At 36.9% G+C, this 18,915-nt stretch overlaps 1 protein-coding gene across 2 annotated transcripts in view; it reads right to left on the bottom strand.

Annotated features, from left to right (window-relative positions):
* The window catches only part of MEI4 (meiotic double-stranded break formation protein 4), a 221,257-nt gene that overhangs the window by 186,298 nt on the left and 16,044 nt on the right, over positions 1-18,915 (bottom strand). For both annotated transcript variants that reach the window (XM_058566747.1, XM_058566746.1), the window contains exon 2: positions 1,946-2,191. In XM_058566747.1, coding sequence (XP_058422730.1) covers positions 1,946-2,177 — 232 coding nt within the window. In that variant the 5' untranslated portion in view covers positions 2,178-2,191. The remainder of the gene's footprint in view (positions 1-1,945; positions 2,192-18,915) is intronic.

The raw sequence follows: 18,915 nt of genomic DNA on the forward strand, positions 1-18,915 counted from the left end.
TTGAGTTTTAGGACCATACTTCCACCTTCCTTCTAGGTAATCCCTGTATGCTTAAGGATTAACCTACCCTCAGACAAACCTGGACTCAACCTTTTATCCTATAAACTTATTTCTGTGTTCACCATCTGGATTCAAAGCATCACAATCAATGCAATAAACTAGGATTGGAAACCTCAAGTATCGTAAATACCTCCATCTCCCTTAATCATTCACAAATGTCTGAACTATGTACTCTGAAATCATTCCTTTATGTCTGACTCCTTTTAGTTCTCACTATCATCGATGTAGTTCAACTCATCATTCTTCATATGGGCTTTGGCAAACGCTTTTAACTTGTCTCTTTTCTCCAATCACTGTTATTGCCAAAATAACTTCTCTGCTACACTTCCATTTGACAGGTATTTATGGTGTACCTTCTGTGCGTCAGGCTTTGGGGTGGGCATGGAGTGGAGAGTGCTGATCAAATCAAAGATGCAATCCTTAGTGAGCTCAGACTCTGTTTCAGGAGATAAGGCAGCAACCAAGTAAACTAACAAATGATCTATAGCAGGTGTTCGGGTAAAGAATAACTGGAGGGGTTGCTCTGTACACAGAGTGGTCAATGAGGAGGTGTCATTTAGAATATGACCTCTAGGAAGGGAAGAGGCCAGCCCCAAAGAGAGTCAAGGGAAGAGCATAACAAAGGTCTGAGGCAAGAAGAGCCTTCCAGGGTTGGAAGGAAGCTCACGGTGGCTGAGCCACGTTTACAATGGAGAAGTTGTATGAGACGAGGTGGGAGAGGTGCAGAGAGGGGCAACTGCCCACAGCATGATGGGCCATGATCACAAGTCTGAATCCAATGTGAAGCATAACTGGAAGCCAGGGAAAGGTTTTTGGCAAAGGAGTAACATGATCTGATTTACATTTTTACAAAATCACCAGAATTATATTTCCCAATCCCAATATGAGGATCCATCCTCTGTGTCAAAAAACTTGCATGACTCCTGATGAACGCAGTGACCACGTGCTCCAGTTTGCTCAAGTGAGTCCTGGCTTCTGCCCGTTGTCCTCGTATAGCTATTCTGGTCCCCTCCTTCACTCTCGTAAGGGTCCCATGGAGACCATAAATTGTATGGTCAACTGACTGATAGGGAATACAGGAAAACAGTCCTTAGCCTGAAATTCAAGGCCCTTTTGAACCTGATCCCAACTCATCTCTCTTCCCTTCTGCCCCATCACATCTCTACCTTACGGTGTTCTGGTCCCTCTGAAATGTAATGCTGGCAGTATCCTGAATGGGACAGCAGCAGGGCTCCATCGCTGTGCCTTTGCTCATGCTCCTGCCTCTTGCTGCATGCTCTGTGACCATCTCACTACTAGTGTACAGACTTTTGAGGGCCAGACCTGAGAAGCCTTTCCAGAAACCAGGCAGAATGAATGGCTTCCTCCTCTGCACTTTGTCCATATCTCCGTTACAGCATTTATCACAACTGGGTTAATTATTTATAGGTCTCTTTTCCCTGATAGAATGGTAGGTATTAATGGCAAGGACAGCACCTCCTCTTATGTGTTTTGGGGTCCTCGCCACCCACCGCACGCCTGGTTCATAGCTGGTAAGTGATATATGACTGCTAGATGAATTATTTAATATAAAAGCAATATAAAATATATAGTAAAATAATAAGGCTGAACAATGAGATTTTAAAATTCATTTATCCAGTAAGCTTAAAACATTATTGCCTTCATATCTAGATTATTTTCATTATCCAACTTCATCCCAATGTCTAATGTAGCCCCATTCATTAGAAAGTGACAATAAACTTTTAATGAATGATAAGAAGTAAAAAATGTTTATAGGGCAAGAAGAAGAAGTCTAGTTTTAGGAAACTAAATAATTTCTAAATAATTGTGAAGTCAAAATAAAAGAGATTGATATAATTACCAAAAGGCAATTTCATACACTCACCACTCTTAAACAATCCTGAGTAAATCCTGCTCAGAAGAAGTTTTTGACGTAATTGCAGAACTTCAGCTTCCAAGGCTTCGACCTTTGATCTCCACTTCGACTCTTGCCCAGACACCACCCTCGAGAGGTGCTCTGCATAGTCTCTGCTGCTTTTGTCTGCTGGTTTTGAGTGAATAATTGCCAAGGCCAGAGCCAGCTTTGAAGTTCTCAAATACCATGCTCGATCATCCATCCTGGCTTTTGTCCCTATTATTTAGTAAGAAAAAAAGTTATAGAAATTCCTTTTAACTTACAGTTGCAGTACATTTCATTTGCTCAAAATTGATTTTGCAGAGTAACACTAATTAATAAGTTTATATAACGTGACACCAAGCAACAGAAAAAAAATTCTTCAGGAACTGAAAACAGTATGAAAAAATATGCAGAAGAAAAATGCATACTCACACATATTAAGAGTATTAAGATTCAAAACAGCAGGTTCAGACAATTTTGGCAAATTCTTGAGGTGGAAAAAATACACATTAATTCATTTAATGATTTCTAACCAGAGGCACACATCAGACTCTCTGGGGGAGCTTTTCAAATAAATATATATTTATTATATTTAATATTATATGATATATTATTATATTATATATAATATATAATTAAATATATACTTATTATATATTTATTATATATATATATACACACACAGATCTTCCCCAACTTATGATGGGGTTACATCCAGATAAACTCATCCCAAGTTGAAAACATCATACGTCAAAAATGCATTTAATACACTTAACCTACCTTAAACGTGCTCAGAACACTTACATTAGCCCAGAGTTGGGCAAAATCACCTAACACAAAGCCAATTTTATAATAAAGTGTTGAATATCTCATGTAATTTATTGAATACTATACTGAAAGTGAAAAACACAGTGGTTGTCTGGGTCCAGCATGGTTGTCAGGGTGTCAGTCATTCACCCTCGAGAACGTGGGGCTGACTGGGAGCTGCGGCTCACTGCCGCTACCCAGATCATGAGAGAACATCATAAGCCTATCCTAACCCGGGAAAAGCAAAATTCAAAATTCGAAGTACTGTTTCTAATGAATGCATATATATCACTTTCGTAGCATCGTAAAGTGGAAAAGTCGTAAGTTGAACCATCATAAATTGGGAACTGTCTGTATACATATATATCTCTCCATATATATACATGTATATATCTGGTCCCATCCCCCTAAAATTCTGATTCAGCAAACCTGGGGTAGGACTGAGGCTTTTATATTTTGAAAAGAGTCTACTCTGTAATCAGAACTACTAAATTAAATCATTTATTTAAATTTAAGCCCTTCTCCTCCAACCCATCCGCTAAGTCTCAGAGTCACTGCTCCACAACCCTGTGTTTCTCGATGGACCTTTACCTACTATTCCTGCCTTTAACCAGACCACTCCAATCTATATGAGAACAATCTTTAGAATATTTGCATCATTTAAATTGTGACTCTGCTCTGATTCTGCATTTCCAAAGATTTCCAATTGCAACCGCGAGCATACTTTTCCAAACCAACACTGCATCACAATCTGACAGTAAGAATGCATTTACGAGGACAACATGACAGACCACTGCATTCGCTGGCTGAGTATCACCACTCCCACCGAAGTATAAGCCCCTTATGGGCCTCCACAAGGGGGAGCTTTGCACATAAAATGTGCTACATAAAAGTTTTTAATGAATAGTTAAAAGTACAATGGTCCAGAAAATTCAGGACCTTTGGTTGCTGAATTTTTCTACTTTGAACTTCCCTCTGAACTTTCCACACTTATCCTACAAAAAATTTCAAATTCTCAACCCCACATTTCACACTTTATTTCCTTCAATTTCTCAAGCCTGTCCTTCCACCATGGTCTGCTCACACTCACACAAGCAGGTATACAGCCCAAGCACATTCCCATTCACAACTCTGCTCAAGAATTTTCCCCAGTTGTGAGGCCCTCACTCTCTTACAGCTGCTGCCAAGGCCCTGGCTGAGCACCCTTCAAAGAACAGCTCATAGACCACCATATGAAATCCTTTCATATTTATTCCCACCCACAACAATGTGTACCTATTTGATATTCTGTAATCTAACACTGAAGATATACAATCTAACAGTTAGTATAATGCTGTTTTATTATAATGAGATAAACACAAAAATGTGTGTACAATATGTTCATCACAGGATTTTTTATCATTGAAAACTGGGACCAACAATCAAATAGTTAAGTAAATAATGGCATAACCGTACAAATGAATATTATTTATCCATTAACAATTCGATTTTCCGAAATGTATTTATTAGCACGGGAAGTGTTAACGACATGCTGTGTGGAAAAAACGTGAGGACAAGAAATTATATGTACAGTAGGATCCCAATGATGTAAAAATAGGAAATATAAGTAAATAGGATTTATCTCTACTGTAGAACTATTAGTGATTTTTATTTTCTTATTTATACTCTAAATTTTCCTAATTTTCTGTAATAAACATATATCAAATTCTAATCAGAAAAAATTTATAAAGAATACATTTCCAAAAGCAAAAGTATAGCTAGCATTTTGTTAACCTTTCACAGCTGTAGCACACAGCGAGGACTAGACCCCATCAGGACAGACACACTAATGGGAACTAGAGCTCCACTTATTTCAGCTTTCGCAGCGACCACTGCACTTGGCCGGTTCACCCTCCATCTGCTGTGCCAGCGATGGGGAGCAGCAGACTCCGCCTCTCGGGGCCTCAGGAAAGCTCCCTGTGTGCAGAGAGCAGAGATGTGGACGACTCGCCCTAAAGAAGTAAGCCCACAGTGCTGACCCAAAATAACAACACAAAAATAATAAGTAACCCATTGAAAGTATTTTGGTTAGAAAAGGATCTGACATTAAATTATGAATGGTGGGAATCCAGGTTTAAAAAAAAAGAAAAACACTTTATTAGCCCAAGAAGACAAAGTTCTCTGGATAGTAAAAACACAGCAAACGCCTCTGTCATTTGGCAGAGATGTTTAATTAATTGAATTAAGTGAGCTGATTAATTAAATGTTCTGATTTTTAAGTCATTGTATATGATTGTTAATAGTCTTAAAACCATGCTGAATATCAGTCAACAGAAAAAAAGATCAAATTATAAAGTTCTTCTGGATCATAACTATCCCATGGTCACTTGTCTAAACATTAACTAGAATTGTACCACAAGTGAACAGAAACAATGGCTACAGTTCTACAGTATAAATTATACTCAAAACACACACAGAACTACAACCTACAACCAAACAGAACCAAGCTTTTTTTTTTAATTTAATTTATCCTTAAATAATTATACTAAATAATTAAAATGAACATTTAATGTTCCCCAAGAAGGTATTTAGTGTCTCTGAATTCTTAATAGCTGAAAATATAAAATTTTAACTTTCCTTTTAGAATAGAGCATTAGTTCAAATGGGCTTTCTTTTTCTTTGCATTTGGGAACAGACACCTGACCATAGCAAAGGCTGCCACAGGGCTACAGAAAAATCTAGCGACATTCCCTATGACCCCTGGATTCTCCTTCAAGCAGTGTGTGCAGAAACAGCTACTCTGCAAACAGTATTTTGACAATTTTCATCTGCCCTATTTCTCTTATCCTCATTTTCTCCTGTGGAACTTTAATTTGCTATCAACTAACCAATTCTCTGAACTGTCAAAACTGTCTTGAATTATAATCCTAAATTCTCAATTTAGTTCATCTCGAAGATCACTGATGAAAATTCTATGAAGTAAAGCATCCCAGATCACTCCCATACAAGAGTGGTGGAAGTTTGAACCAGATAACCAGTCAGGAGAATATTTTCCTAATATGTATCAAAATATTTACCCCCTTTCGGCCCAGAAATACAAGTTCTAAGATTTTATCTTAAAGAAATGATCATAGCTACATACAAACATTTATGCCCATAAATGCCCACTGGTGGTCTAGTGGTTAAGATTTGGCATTCTCACCACCATGGCCTGAGTCTGTTTCTGGTCAGGGAAACACACCACCCATCTGTGGGTTGTCATACTGTGGCAAGTGTGTTGCTGTGATGCTGAAAGCTCTGCCACTGGTATTTCAAATACCAGCAGGGTCACCCAGGGTGGACAGGTTTCAGCAGAACTTCCAGACCAAGACAGACTAGGAAGAAGGACCTGGCCACATACTTCCAAAAAATTGGCCATGAAAACCCTCTGAATAGCAATGGGGCATTGTCTGATATAGCGCCAGAAGGTGAGAGCATGGCGCAAAAAGCCCGGGCAGGCTTCTGCTCTGCTGTCCATGAGGTGGACTGAAGTCAGAATCAACTCAATGGCACTAACAACAACAAATGATCTTACAGAATTATTCATAATTACCAAAACAAACAAAAACAAAAACAAAATCTTTACCAGCTTGAACATCTAACAATAAAGATATATTAATTAAATTGTGACATATTACACAATTGAATTAAAAATGGTTTTGAAAATATTTAAAAGAATGGGAAAATATTTCCCAGACTATGTTAACTGCAGAGTAAAACATAAAACAGTAAATGCAGTAAAATTTGAAATTTGAAAAAAAAAAAAACAGTCCATATATAGATTGATATACTGATAGAGACAGAAAGGGGGAGGGAAGGCAGGAGGGAAAGAAGAGATAGAGGGAAAGAGAGGAGAAGGAAGGAAGAAGATAGACTAGAGTTACTCAACAAAATACAAACAATACATTGACCATGAGTTGAGAAAGTCTGATTTCATTTTGTTTATACTTTTCTATAGTTTCCCAGTTTTCCACAGCAAACATTAATAAAACATACTATGTAAGAGAGAAAAATGTCTTAATACTAATCCTACAGAAATATTCCCTATTCTATATTTTTCAAAGGAGAAATTATAGGAAAAATATGGATGGGTTTTGAATGAAGCCTCAGAGCTCTATACCACGCATTTCACGGTTGTGAGAAGAAGCTCCAGCCTGCAGAGCTCAGCTGCTCAATTCTGAGACATCCTCAACTGTGAAGCACACCATCAGCTCAACCACAGCTTAGGAGGGGGAGGGGAGAAGAATGAAATAACTGCACATTAAACACAGTCAGAGATTTTAAACTGTCAAAGTGTTTTCAGAATTGAGGAAGCACAGTCAATAGAATGAGAATTCTGTCTCCTAGGTTCTCTAATCTCCCTTCCTGATCAGCTTTCCCAAATCCACTAAGCCTGTGGACTTCAGACCTTTCCATGCCCACAAGTAGATGCACGCCCCTTCATTCAAATGTGTGTGGTGTTCCTTCCACTAATTCAAAGGACACAGTGGATTCTGGAGGTGGGGAAGAAAAACTTTCCAATACAACCAAGCAGCAAGTTACCAGCCACTGCATCCCTAGTGCCAGGAGCGATAGCTGGCTCACAGCAAGCACTCTACTAAATACCTGAATGAGTGAATGAGTGAAGGAAGGAATGAACACATCAATATAGGTCAGGCAGTCACAGAGGGCTGTGTGGCCAGCTCTTAACCCTGGCCCCCATCAGTAAGTCTTTGTCAACTACATGCTCGGGAGAATGGCAGTGGAGGGAGAATGGATTAGGAGGAGACTTTAGTTAAACTGAAGGTCACATCTGTCTCTCTTTCAATCTGTGAAGCATCCTTTCTTGACTACCTCCAATGAATCTACTCCCTCTAAACTTATGCCTTTCTACAGCATACCCTTAAACTTTCAACATTTGAGTAAAAAAAAATACAATAAAGATAAAATCTAGTTCATACACAGGTTCAGGTCAGAGGTAAGCTATAAGGGAGAAAGCCAGATTTTACCTCATGTGAACTCTACAATAATAAATACTTGTCTTCCCAGTAAAGCAAGAAACTGAAGAACAGTGGCTGAACATTCCCTAAATTACTGAGACGAATATGTTAAGACACCGTCTGAGCACAGGAGCAAGTCCCCACATACCATGACGGTGGAATGTGCTTTTATCAAAGCTTTTACCTGCGCAGCAGACCTCTGGCAAGGCCAGAACAGTAAGATGTTACAAGACTTTTTAGATAATTAGTTTCAGTAAAGTTTGGACAAGGTCTAACGTGTAATTTCTGGATTAGATCCAGCTGACAAATTCCCTAATTACTGTTATAGTTTCAACATATACTGTACTGTGAAGTGCTCAGCAGATTGTCATGTGAAATTTTACATAAAAGAATCAAGAGTTACTCAAGATTTCAAATCCCTCCACTTTAATTATTTAGGGGGCCTTTAAAAGCATTCCCAGCAAAGAGCCTGTGCATGACAAGAGGCTAGTAAAGATAAAAGGATGCTTGCGGTTTTTTTCTTTCTGTTTTATTTCCACCAAAACAGGCCAACTATCTACCATTTTCCCCTTGTTGAAAGAGTTAACTAACCATAGATTTTAACTGTCTATAGGGTCTCAACACTCTTTTCTGTTTTTACAAATACCCACCCCTCACCTTTTAATTCCTCGATGCTTCCTTTTTTGTCATAGGAAAGATTTTCTCTGGATTCCGGCAAGGAATACTGCAGAATTCCACATGGGAAAAATGCATCACACACATTTTACAAGTCAGCCAAAAAGTTGGCTGATTCAAAAATGCAGAGTTGTATATATGGCACAAAGAGTAATCGTCTTCCACTATGTAAATCTACAGAAAGAAAGGGGACCTACCTGGTATCTACTATTAACGTGTATCTTAAAAAATAATTTGGAAGAATTGTAGGTGTTTCCTAGTTACACTGGTATTTCACATACTGACATGAACATAATTCTTATCACAAAAACAAACATATTGTTCTTATAGGGTATAGAAAAAAGTCTGATAATCTACATAACTCAAATCCACAAACTCCACAAATTTGGAATCTTTATGAGGCTACACTTTGGAGATGGAAAAAGTTACGTGTCATAAAATGAGGAAGACTATAGGATGAAGGCAGAAACCAAAGAAACAACCAGAAGAGGCCACTGAGAGAGGTTCAGCCCGTCCCAGCAGAGAGAGGAGCAGCTGGCTTCTGGGGACCAGCGGAGCCAGGGCCTGAGCTTCAGGGAACACAGAGGCTCAAGGCGGGGGACGGTGAGCACAGAGCCCCTGGAAAAGGTAAAAGGCCCTGTCCAAAGAGGCCCATTTTGTAAATGACACAATAGGAGACAAGATTTGTTTTCTAACTACTATTATGTAATTAATGCCTTTTTAGCCTTCACTTCTGCGTACACTTAAGATAGAACTCAAGGAAGCACAAGCAGCCCCACAGAAACATTTTAAGGCTAATTTAACTCTGAAAAAGTGCCCTAGTTCTCTTGTCAACTGTCCGTTCCTACCTGCTCCCGCCCAGACTCTCAACCTCGTTCTAGGCTGTGTATCCTCCGAAATCCAACAGAGACAGACTCACCTACTTTCACATCACAGAAGTTGCAGCCTATATCAACACAGTGCTCTTCTCCACCAAGAACCTGTCAATTCACAGGATCCATGCTACCCAGCCTCTGCCCCACTGAGTACCACCACAACCCCTAACCAACTAAGGAATACCAGAAGAAGCTATAGGCCATTCCAAAAGATCAGCATGGTATCCTCTAGGGCAACAAAAAACAGCATAAGACACATGTCCCTGGGCACCAGGTGAAGGCATCCAGGCAGGAACTGGTCCCCAGCTTTCCTCTCACCATTGTATATGGTGGGTACATATATACAATACCTACCTCCACCTATGTAACAGGAACCACTCCAGGTCAAAATCATCAGCAACCCTGTGGCCTAACAATTGTCACCTACTTTCCCCAGGCCACAATACAACTTTCCAAACTCCCTGTTACTTATACCCATCAGAATTTGCCTTCCTTCTTAAAATTTAGATCTGACCAACTTGAGATTACCAACTCAAACAAATTCCCCATAGCCAAGAACTGGCCTCATGATGACATCATGGCCAGGCCTGAACCTTGGTGCCCATGGAAAGTACAGGCAGAACAGCAGCTGCATAGGAGCCTTTTTTTTCAGCAATGCCAGTTTATTAAGAATCTCTAGTACCTTTTTTATCATGCTATCTTGTGACCATGAAAGAGGTCTTTCACTGAAAATAATATCAATCTATTTCACCTCATAAATGGAATACTCAAACAACAGTAACTAGCCTTAGCTGCATCAGTGGTCCAGTTTTACTCCAGGGTAATCAATTATAGTCATTGGTTTAAAACCATAGGAATTTCTCAAAATAGCTCATGTTGTAAAAGAAATTCAGATCTTTAATTCATCATGGTTTCTGTGTCTAAATCTATTTATCCTTCAATTACTATAAGAAAATTGTAAGAACTGGGTTTTACCTCCATACAAATTTTACTGAAATAGAGTAAAAAAAAAAAAGAAAATCATTAATTTACACATACATTTGGCAATTTATCTCAAAAGACAACTTTTATCTGGATGCTCTACCTAAGTTATTTGATTTGTGTATGAAAGGCTAAATTGCAAATGTAGATTAAGGTAATTAACTATTTTCAGAAAAAGATGGGTTGAAAGTAACTGAAGATGCAAACAATAACATAAGGAATCTGGAATGGCTATAGTAATAGCAGACAAAAGACACTTCATGACAAGAAAATATTACCAGAGATGCAGAGGAATATTTCATAATGATAAAAAAAAGGTCAATTTATCAGGAAGACTAACAATCCTAAATATGTATGCACACAATACCAATAATAGAACTTCCAAATTCATGATGCAAAAATTGAAAGAACTTAAGGGACAGAGAGACAAATCCACAGGCATATATGAAGATTTTAACACAACTGTTTCAGTAACAGACAAAATAACTAGACTTTGAATAATAATGCTGATGACATAAAAGATTTGAAAAATACCACCAACCATTTTGAACTGATTGGCATTTGTACACATCACACCTTGTAAATGCAGGTGCATATATACTCTTTCCAGGTTCACATGGGACATTCCACAAGACAGCTCATATCCTGAGACAAAACAATTCTCATTAAATTTTAAGACTGAAGTCTTACACAATATGTTCTCTAACCATGAGAAAAATAATTAGAAATGTCTAGACTACCCCTCAAACATTTGGAAAATAACACATTTTTAAATAAAAAAAAGGGAAACAATTATAAATGTAACTAGAGCATATTTCAAACTGAATGATAATGAAAACACAACATATCAAATTTTGAAGGAAGCAAAATTAAAATAGCTCATAAATAAAAATTTACAGTTTCAAATGCTTATTTTATAAAAGAAGAAAGGTTTAAATTCAATGACATACATTTCCACCTTAGAAAATTAGAGAAAGAATAGCAAATTAAAGCCAAAGAAAGTAGAAGGAAGGATATTTTAAAGATATAATTAGACTGCAACTAAATGAGAAACAAACAACAAAGAAAATTAAAAACGCAAAAGTTACTTTATTAAAAAAAGATTAATAAAATTGATAAATGTCTAGAAGGACTTATCAAGAAAAAAGAAAAATAACACCAATCAGACCAAGATCAGGAATAACAGAAGGGATTTCAGTATATATCCTCCAGCCATTAAATAAGTAATTAAAATTGTGAACAATCTATGCTAATAAATTTGAGAACTTATGATGAAATGAATACATTTCTTAAAAAAATATACTGACCAACACTGACAAAAGAAGACAAAGAATTCTGAGTAGCCCTATACCTACAAAAGAAACTGAATGTTCATTAAAAACCTCACCACACTCATTCAAAAATTCTATTCCCATATGGTTTCACTACTGGATGCTAGTAAACAATGAAAGAAGAAATTGTACCAAGTTTATACAAAATCTTTCAAAAAATAAAGAAAGGAAGACAGAACAAATCCGACAAACTCTTTTTGTGAAAAACAAAGAAGGAGGAAACACCACGATTAGTTTTATAACTTGATATATATATTGATATAATCCTGATACCAAAATTTATAAAAATATTACAAGAGAAAAAAAAAAAAGACAAACCAATATATATAATAAACACCAATTCAAAAATCCTTTACACAATACCAGCAAATCAAACCCAACAATATATGAAAAGAATAATCATAATCATCACAGAGTTTTTCTAAGAATGCAAGATTGGTTTAATATTCAAAAATCAATTGCTGTAATTCAACATATTAACAGAATAAATTATTTAAAAAGCAATATATGATCATCTTAATAGTTTCATAAGAAACATTTTAAAAATTCAAACTCATGATAAAGAAAAACTCTTCATAAATAAACAAAAACAAAAAAAGAGCAGAAGTGAACTTAGTACTCACTGTGAAAAAGATCTACAAAATACACAGGAAACATTATACATAATGATGAAATATTGAATGCTTTACCCCTAAGACTGGAAACACAACAAGGATATCCACTCTTTGCATTCCTATTAAATACTTTACTGGAGATGACAGATGGTAGAATACAGAAAGAAATAAAAAGATATATAGATTGAAAAGAAAGAAGTAAAATTCTCCTCATTAATATACAGCATGGATGTCTATAGAAAATCTTAAGGAATCTTAAAACAAATAAACAATTACTAGAATTTCTGAGTGAATTTAGCTAGGTCTCAGGACATGAGGTCAATATGCAAAAGCCTATTATACGTCTATACAAAATCCATTTAGGTTAGATTTTAAAAATATAATAACAATTACAAATAAATGTAACAGTAGTTGTGAAAGACTTCTACCTTGAAAACTATAAAGCACTGTCCAATAAAATTAAAGACCTAAATTGAGAGACATAGTGTTCATGGATTGGAAGACCTAATATTATTAAGATCTTAATTCTCCTCAAATTGACCTATATTTGCAATCCTAATCAAAATTCCAATAAACTTCATTGTAGAACTTGATAAATTAATTCTAAATTTTATTCTGAAATTAAAAAAAACTAAAATAGCCAAAATAATCTTGAAAAAGAACAAAGCTGGAAATAAACTGCTAATTGCAACACTTAATATACAGACAAATCAATCAAGACAATGTGCTATTAGAATAAAGACAGACAAACAGATCAATGGAACAAAATAGAGAGTTTAGAACTAGATCCACACTTTTACAATCAATTCATTTTCAACAAAGGCACCATGGCATTTCATTTGGCAAAGTAAAATCTTTTCAACATACAGTGCTAGAATAATTAGCTAAATATACAGAAAAAATGAACATTGCCATCTATTCAGATCTTACACAAAAATTAAATTTAGTTGAATCACAGACCTAAGTATAAAAACTAAAACTAGCAGAAAACAGAATGAATTAGGGGATGGGAAAGAATATTTAGAGAAGTCATAAAAAGCACTAAACATTAGAGAAATATTGATAAATTAAACTTCATCAAAATTAAGTCTGCTACTCATCAAAAGACATCATTAAGAAAATGAAAAGCAAAACCACAAACTGGGAGGAAATATTCACTACATATATCTGACAAAGGACTTGGATATAATTATATGAAGCACTTCTACAAATCATTAAGAAAAAAGACACACAACTCAACTAAAAAATGGTCAAAAGACATAAATATATGTCATAAAAGAAGCTATAAAAATAGTCCATATCCACATGAAATGATATTCAACATTATTACTTTAAAATCACAGTGAGACAGCACTTTACACCCACAAAAAAGAGCTAAAATTAAGAAATGCGTGGGGCCGGCCCCGTGGTTTAGCGGTTAAGTGCCCGCACTCCGCTACTGGCGGCCAAGGTTCGGATCCCGGGCGCGCACTGACGCACCGCTTGTCCGGCCATGTTGAGGCAGCATCCCACATATAGCAACTAGAAGGATGTGCAACTATGACATACAACTATCTGCTGGGGCTTTGGGGAAAAAAAGGAGGAGGATTGGCAATAGATGTTAGCTCAGAGCCCCTCTTCCTCAGCAAAAAGAGGAGGATTGGCATGGATGTTAGTTCAGGGCTGATCTTCCTCACAAAAAAATAAATGAATAAATAAATTAAATAAACTTTTAAAAAAGAAATGCGTGAAGCAACTGGAACTCTCATACACAGCTGGAGGGAATGTAAAATGACATAATCGTTTTTGGAAAAGGTTTCACAGTTTCTTAGAAAGTTGAACATACAACTCCCTATAGCCCAGGAAATCTACTCTTATTTATTTACCCAAGAGATATAAAAATATGTCACAAAAAGACTTGTACAAGAATGTTCACAGCAACTTTATTCATAGTAGCCAAAAACTGGAAATAGCCTATGTATTCATCAATAACAGAATGAATAAACAAATTTTGGTATATCCATACAATGAAATACTAACAAATTTTGGTATATCCATACAATGAAATATTACTCAGCAATAAAAAGGAATAAACTACTGATACACTCAACACAACAGATGAATCTCAAAACATTACACTGAGTGAACAATGAAGACTCACACAAAAGTGTACATAATCTAAGTTTCCATTTAAATGAAGTTCTAGAACAAACTAATCAATGGTAGAAAAAATAAGAATAATGTTTCATCTAAGAGATGAGGAAGAAGAATAAAGGGATTTTCTAGGGTGATGGTAATGTTCTATATCTTTACATGGGGCTAGGATACACAGGTGTGTTAACTTGTCAGAGCCGTCAATGGTACACTTAATATTTTCCATTTCATTGTATGTAAATTTTACCTCGATAAAGTAGTGGGTTTCTAACAAAGATGGAGTTTACAAGGACCAGATTTACACTCCACCTTAAACAACTAGAAAGCAAAACAAAAAATGTAAAACAACAGTTTTCAAATATTGGGCAGAAAGCAGTGCAAGACTCGCATTCCCCAAAGAAGGGGAGACAAGGTGAGCCCCACACTGCGCTGGCTCCCTGCCTGAAGGCAGTTCCCAGCCTCAGTGTGAGGAGGGGGACCCAAACAGAGCCTGGAAATCTCAGCACACCACGTAGTACACAGTACCACAGAGGAGAGAACATTACCAAGAAAGAGCTCTGGACATCTTCAGAGGGGTTCCTTCAAAATTTCCCTCAAAATTTTGATGGTTTCCCTCAAAACTTGTGCATGCGTGAGAACAAACCATCAGAAGTCCAGCAGATCCAGTGCTGCTCCACCTAACAGTAAGTAACAAGGGCAAATCCTCTAAGGGAAGAACACGAGGAACGGTTAGACACAAGTCAATCACTTGCATCCCACTTGGACCACATGTGGCTGCTGCTGTGGGAAGAACACCTGAGAAGCGAAAGCCAAGAAAAGGCAATCCATGAAAATGTGGCTCTTCACGAATGCAGAAAACCCAATGTAGTCCAAAAAATAACAGAACTAGTACTTCCTCCGCCTGTATCCTACTTCAGTGGTTCTCACACTTGAACCTGCCTTGGAATCACCTGGAGGGCTTGTTGAACACAGAGCCCCAGGCTCTACCACCAGAGTTTCTGATTTAGTAGGTCTGGAATTGGCCTGATAATTTGTATTTCTTACACGTTCGCAGGTAACTGATGCTGCTGGTCTGAGGACTACACTTAGACAACCACTGCCGTATTCTGCGCCTGGAATAATACCACTTTCAAAAGACTGTAATTACTTTCTCTAAGCAATGGTCCATTCCAAAACTGTTATGACTTTTAGCCCTAAAACAAGAATAAAACAATGCAAAGCACTCATATTTTAGGTAGTTTCATTGTTCATCTCACAATAACCTTGTGAAGTAAATATTTCTACCTTCCACTCCTCTCTACCATATCATATTTTTTTCTATTTTAACAGATTAAGAACCTGAAATTCAGAGATATTTTTAAAAACTCATCCTTAATCCTATAGCCCAAGTCTGATATGAAGCACATGCTCTTTCCTATATATCATGCGGCCACCCTCTGAAATCCCCACATGCCAAGCCTCCTGTGGGGGCCTTGTCTGCTGATAGCCACCCACCTTGAGGCTATATCTAGGACTCTGTTACATGAAAAAGTCCAAATTCCTCTTTGAATCTGAACAATACATATTTGACTAAATGACTGAGAATGACAGGAGTGATTCTGTCGCATCCCACAAAGCACAACTTCATAAAAACCTACTTTAGTAGAGCTTTACTCTTCCCATCCCAAGAACTGATAATAGCCAACATTTAATGAGTGTTTCCTATGTGTCTCTCAGCAACTTTCAAATATACAATACAGTAATTTTACCTACAATCACCATGTGGTAGATTATATCCCCAGAATCAACTGTTACCTTAATTCAAGATAAACCTCATAATACTTCTCATAGAATTTTCTAGAGTAAATGGATTGAAGATTAGGTCTTAACCATAAGTCCAAACAATGTGCCATTCTATAAGGCATGAACCTTATATTTTACCCACAAAGACTAATAAGCATGTGGTCAGCCTTCTAATAACCATTCTGTGTGGTGTACGGCAACTCAGTGACAGCAATTCAGTTCCACAAACATATTGTGAGTATATACAACACTGTGGTAGAATCTGAGCAGACAGAGATGAATTACATGTATTCCTTGCTTTCTCTAAAGTTCATAATAATGGAGGGGTCAGGGGAGAGAACAGTAAAAAATTAAGCATAACCAAATCTGATAAGATATTTAATCAAAGTCAGAGTACAAAGGATGACACCCTTGGGGTCATCCTAACCTCTAGCCTCCCTGCCCAAAAGCTCTTAAACTCAAACTTTATGGGTCTCTAAGAAAGAGAATGCCTGGAATGCCTGAAGCCAACATCCAACTACATCACTGCCTTACTACAAAGCATGCAAATATCACTTGAGAATTTTATTCAAGGCTTCACTGGGGTTCTTCATCCTCTTCTGAAATCCAGTGGTAATTTAACTTTTACTATTAATGGTAAATCATTACAACAATTGCAACCATTTCATAGTAAAATGTAGCTACAATTTATAACTGCTGATGATAAAAATGGAGATAAAACAAATAATTGATACCATGATGACAGATAAATTAAGAGATATCAAGAGATAAAGCAGTGGTTTTTATGGGATCTCTCCATATAAGTCTTTATATTTCTGAGTGGTTTCAGGAAAGACAAGGAGATTTCAGGAATTCTGGACATTGACAACCCAAGCTGTCAAAGGCTGTTCAGCTGTCTAAGCTGAATGGCTGAGAAGCTCTATCTGGCCTGGCCTGACCATGACTGTGGAACCCAGGCCATTAAATCATTGTGCAACTAAGATCAAACTTATCAAAAAAGATGGCAAGTAGAGAAGCTTGCAAAGGCCACGAGAACAGTCATAGGAATGAAACACCTCAGGGTCACTCCACTGAAACTGTATCCAAAGCCTCTGCTTCTTCCTTCATTACAGTTCACAACGGCCCATCGTAATCACTTAATGGTTACCGTGAGCTTTCTGTACAGGAAGGAATGTGCATATGTATGAATGAACACTTTATTGTAAATGAAAATTTTTTCATTAATAAATACACTGATAATTAGAATTCTGTGAATACTGGTGTTTTATCCATGGTTTCTCCTCCCTAAATTCTCATTTTATAAAACAAAGTCTTGAGTTTGAACAGAAAATTTACACATACAGTAGTTATGTTACAACAGTGGGCTCTGTTTGGAGTAAACTAGTACTGACAAAAGATATGGTAACTGCATATGAGCCAATTCTGACTCTCAATTTTTAAAAAAACAGTCATGCTTGATATTTTCATCTTTAGCTTTAAGGAGCACTTTTAAATTAAATTTTATTTCCTCAATATGGAAGACTTCTTAAACTAGACACGTACGGTATAAATGACAAAGGGGGGAAAAATGACAAATTTTACTACATTAAAATTTTAAAAGTCTATTCATCAAGAGATACCACAAAAAGGTAAAAAGGTAAGCCACAGCCTAGACAAAGATATTTTCAACACATATAGTCAATAAAGAGTGAATATTTATAACATCTAAAGAATGTCTATAAATCAATAAAGAAAAGATGATCCATTGGAAAAAAATGGGCAAAAGAAATGAACAAGCAAGTCACAGAAAAAGTAAGAAAATGGTCTGCAAACATATGAAAGGCTGTCACATATATATGTAAAAAGACATGTTCAAAGAAAAAATAAGCAAGTGGGACTTTATCAGATTAAAGAGCTTCTACAAGACAAATGAAACCAGAATCAAGATGAACAGACAACCCACCAGCTGGGAGAAAATATTTGCAAAACATATATCTGACAAGGGGTTAGTCTCCATAATATATAAAGAACTCACACAACTGAACAACAAAAAAACAAACAACCCCATCAAAAAATGGGCAGAGGAAATGAACAGACACTTCTCCAAAGAAGATATACAGGTGGCCAATAGGCACATGAAAAGATGTTAAACATCACTAATCATCAGAGAAATGCAAATCAAAACTACACTAAGATATCACCTCACGCCCATTAGAATGGCTATAATCACCAAGACAAAAAACAACAAACGTTGGAGAAGATGTGGAGAAACAGGAACTCTCATACACAGCTGGTGGGAATGCAAACTGATGCAGCCTCTATGGAAAACGGTATGGAGATTCCTCAAAGAATTAAAAATAGAAATACCCTATGATCCAGCTATCCCATTACTGGGAATCTACCCAATGAACCTGAAATCAACAATCCAAAGAGTCTTATGCACCCCTATGTTCACTGCAGCATTATTCACTATAGCCAAGAAGTGGAAGCAACCTAAATGTCCCTCGACTGATGACTGGATCAAGAAGATGTGGTATATATATACAATGGAATACTACTCAGCCATAAAAAAAGACAAAATTGTCCCATTTGCAACAACATGGATGGGCCTGGAGGGTATTATGTTAAGCGAAATAAGCCAGAAAGAGAAAGACAAACACTGTTTGATCTCACTCATATGTGGGATATAAACCAACACACGGACAGAGAAATCTGTATTGTAGTTACCAGGGGCAACAGGGGTGGGGGGTGGGCACAAGAGGTGAAGGGAGACATGTATACGGT

The sequence above is a fragment of the Diceros bicornis genome, chromosome 23 (assembly GCF_020826845.1).
Source record: "Diceros bicornis minor isolate mBicDic1 chromosome 23, mDicBic1.mat.cur, whole genome shotgun sequence".
Classification (NCBI taxonomy): domain Eukaryota; kingdom Metazoa; phylum Chordata; class Mammalia; order Perissodactyla; family Rhinocerotidae; genus Diceros; species Diceros bicornis.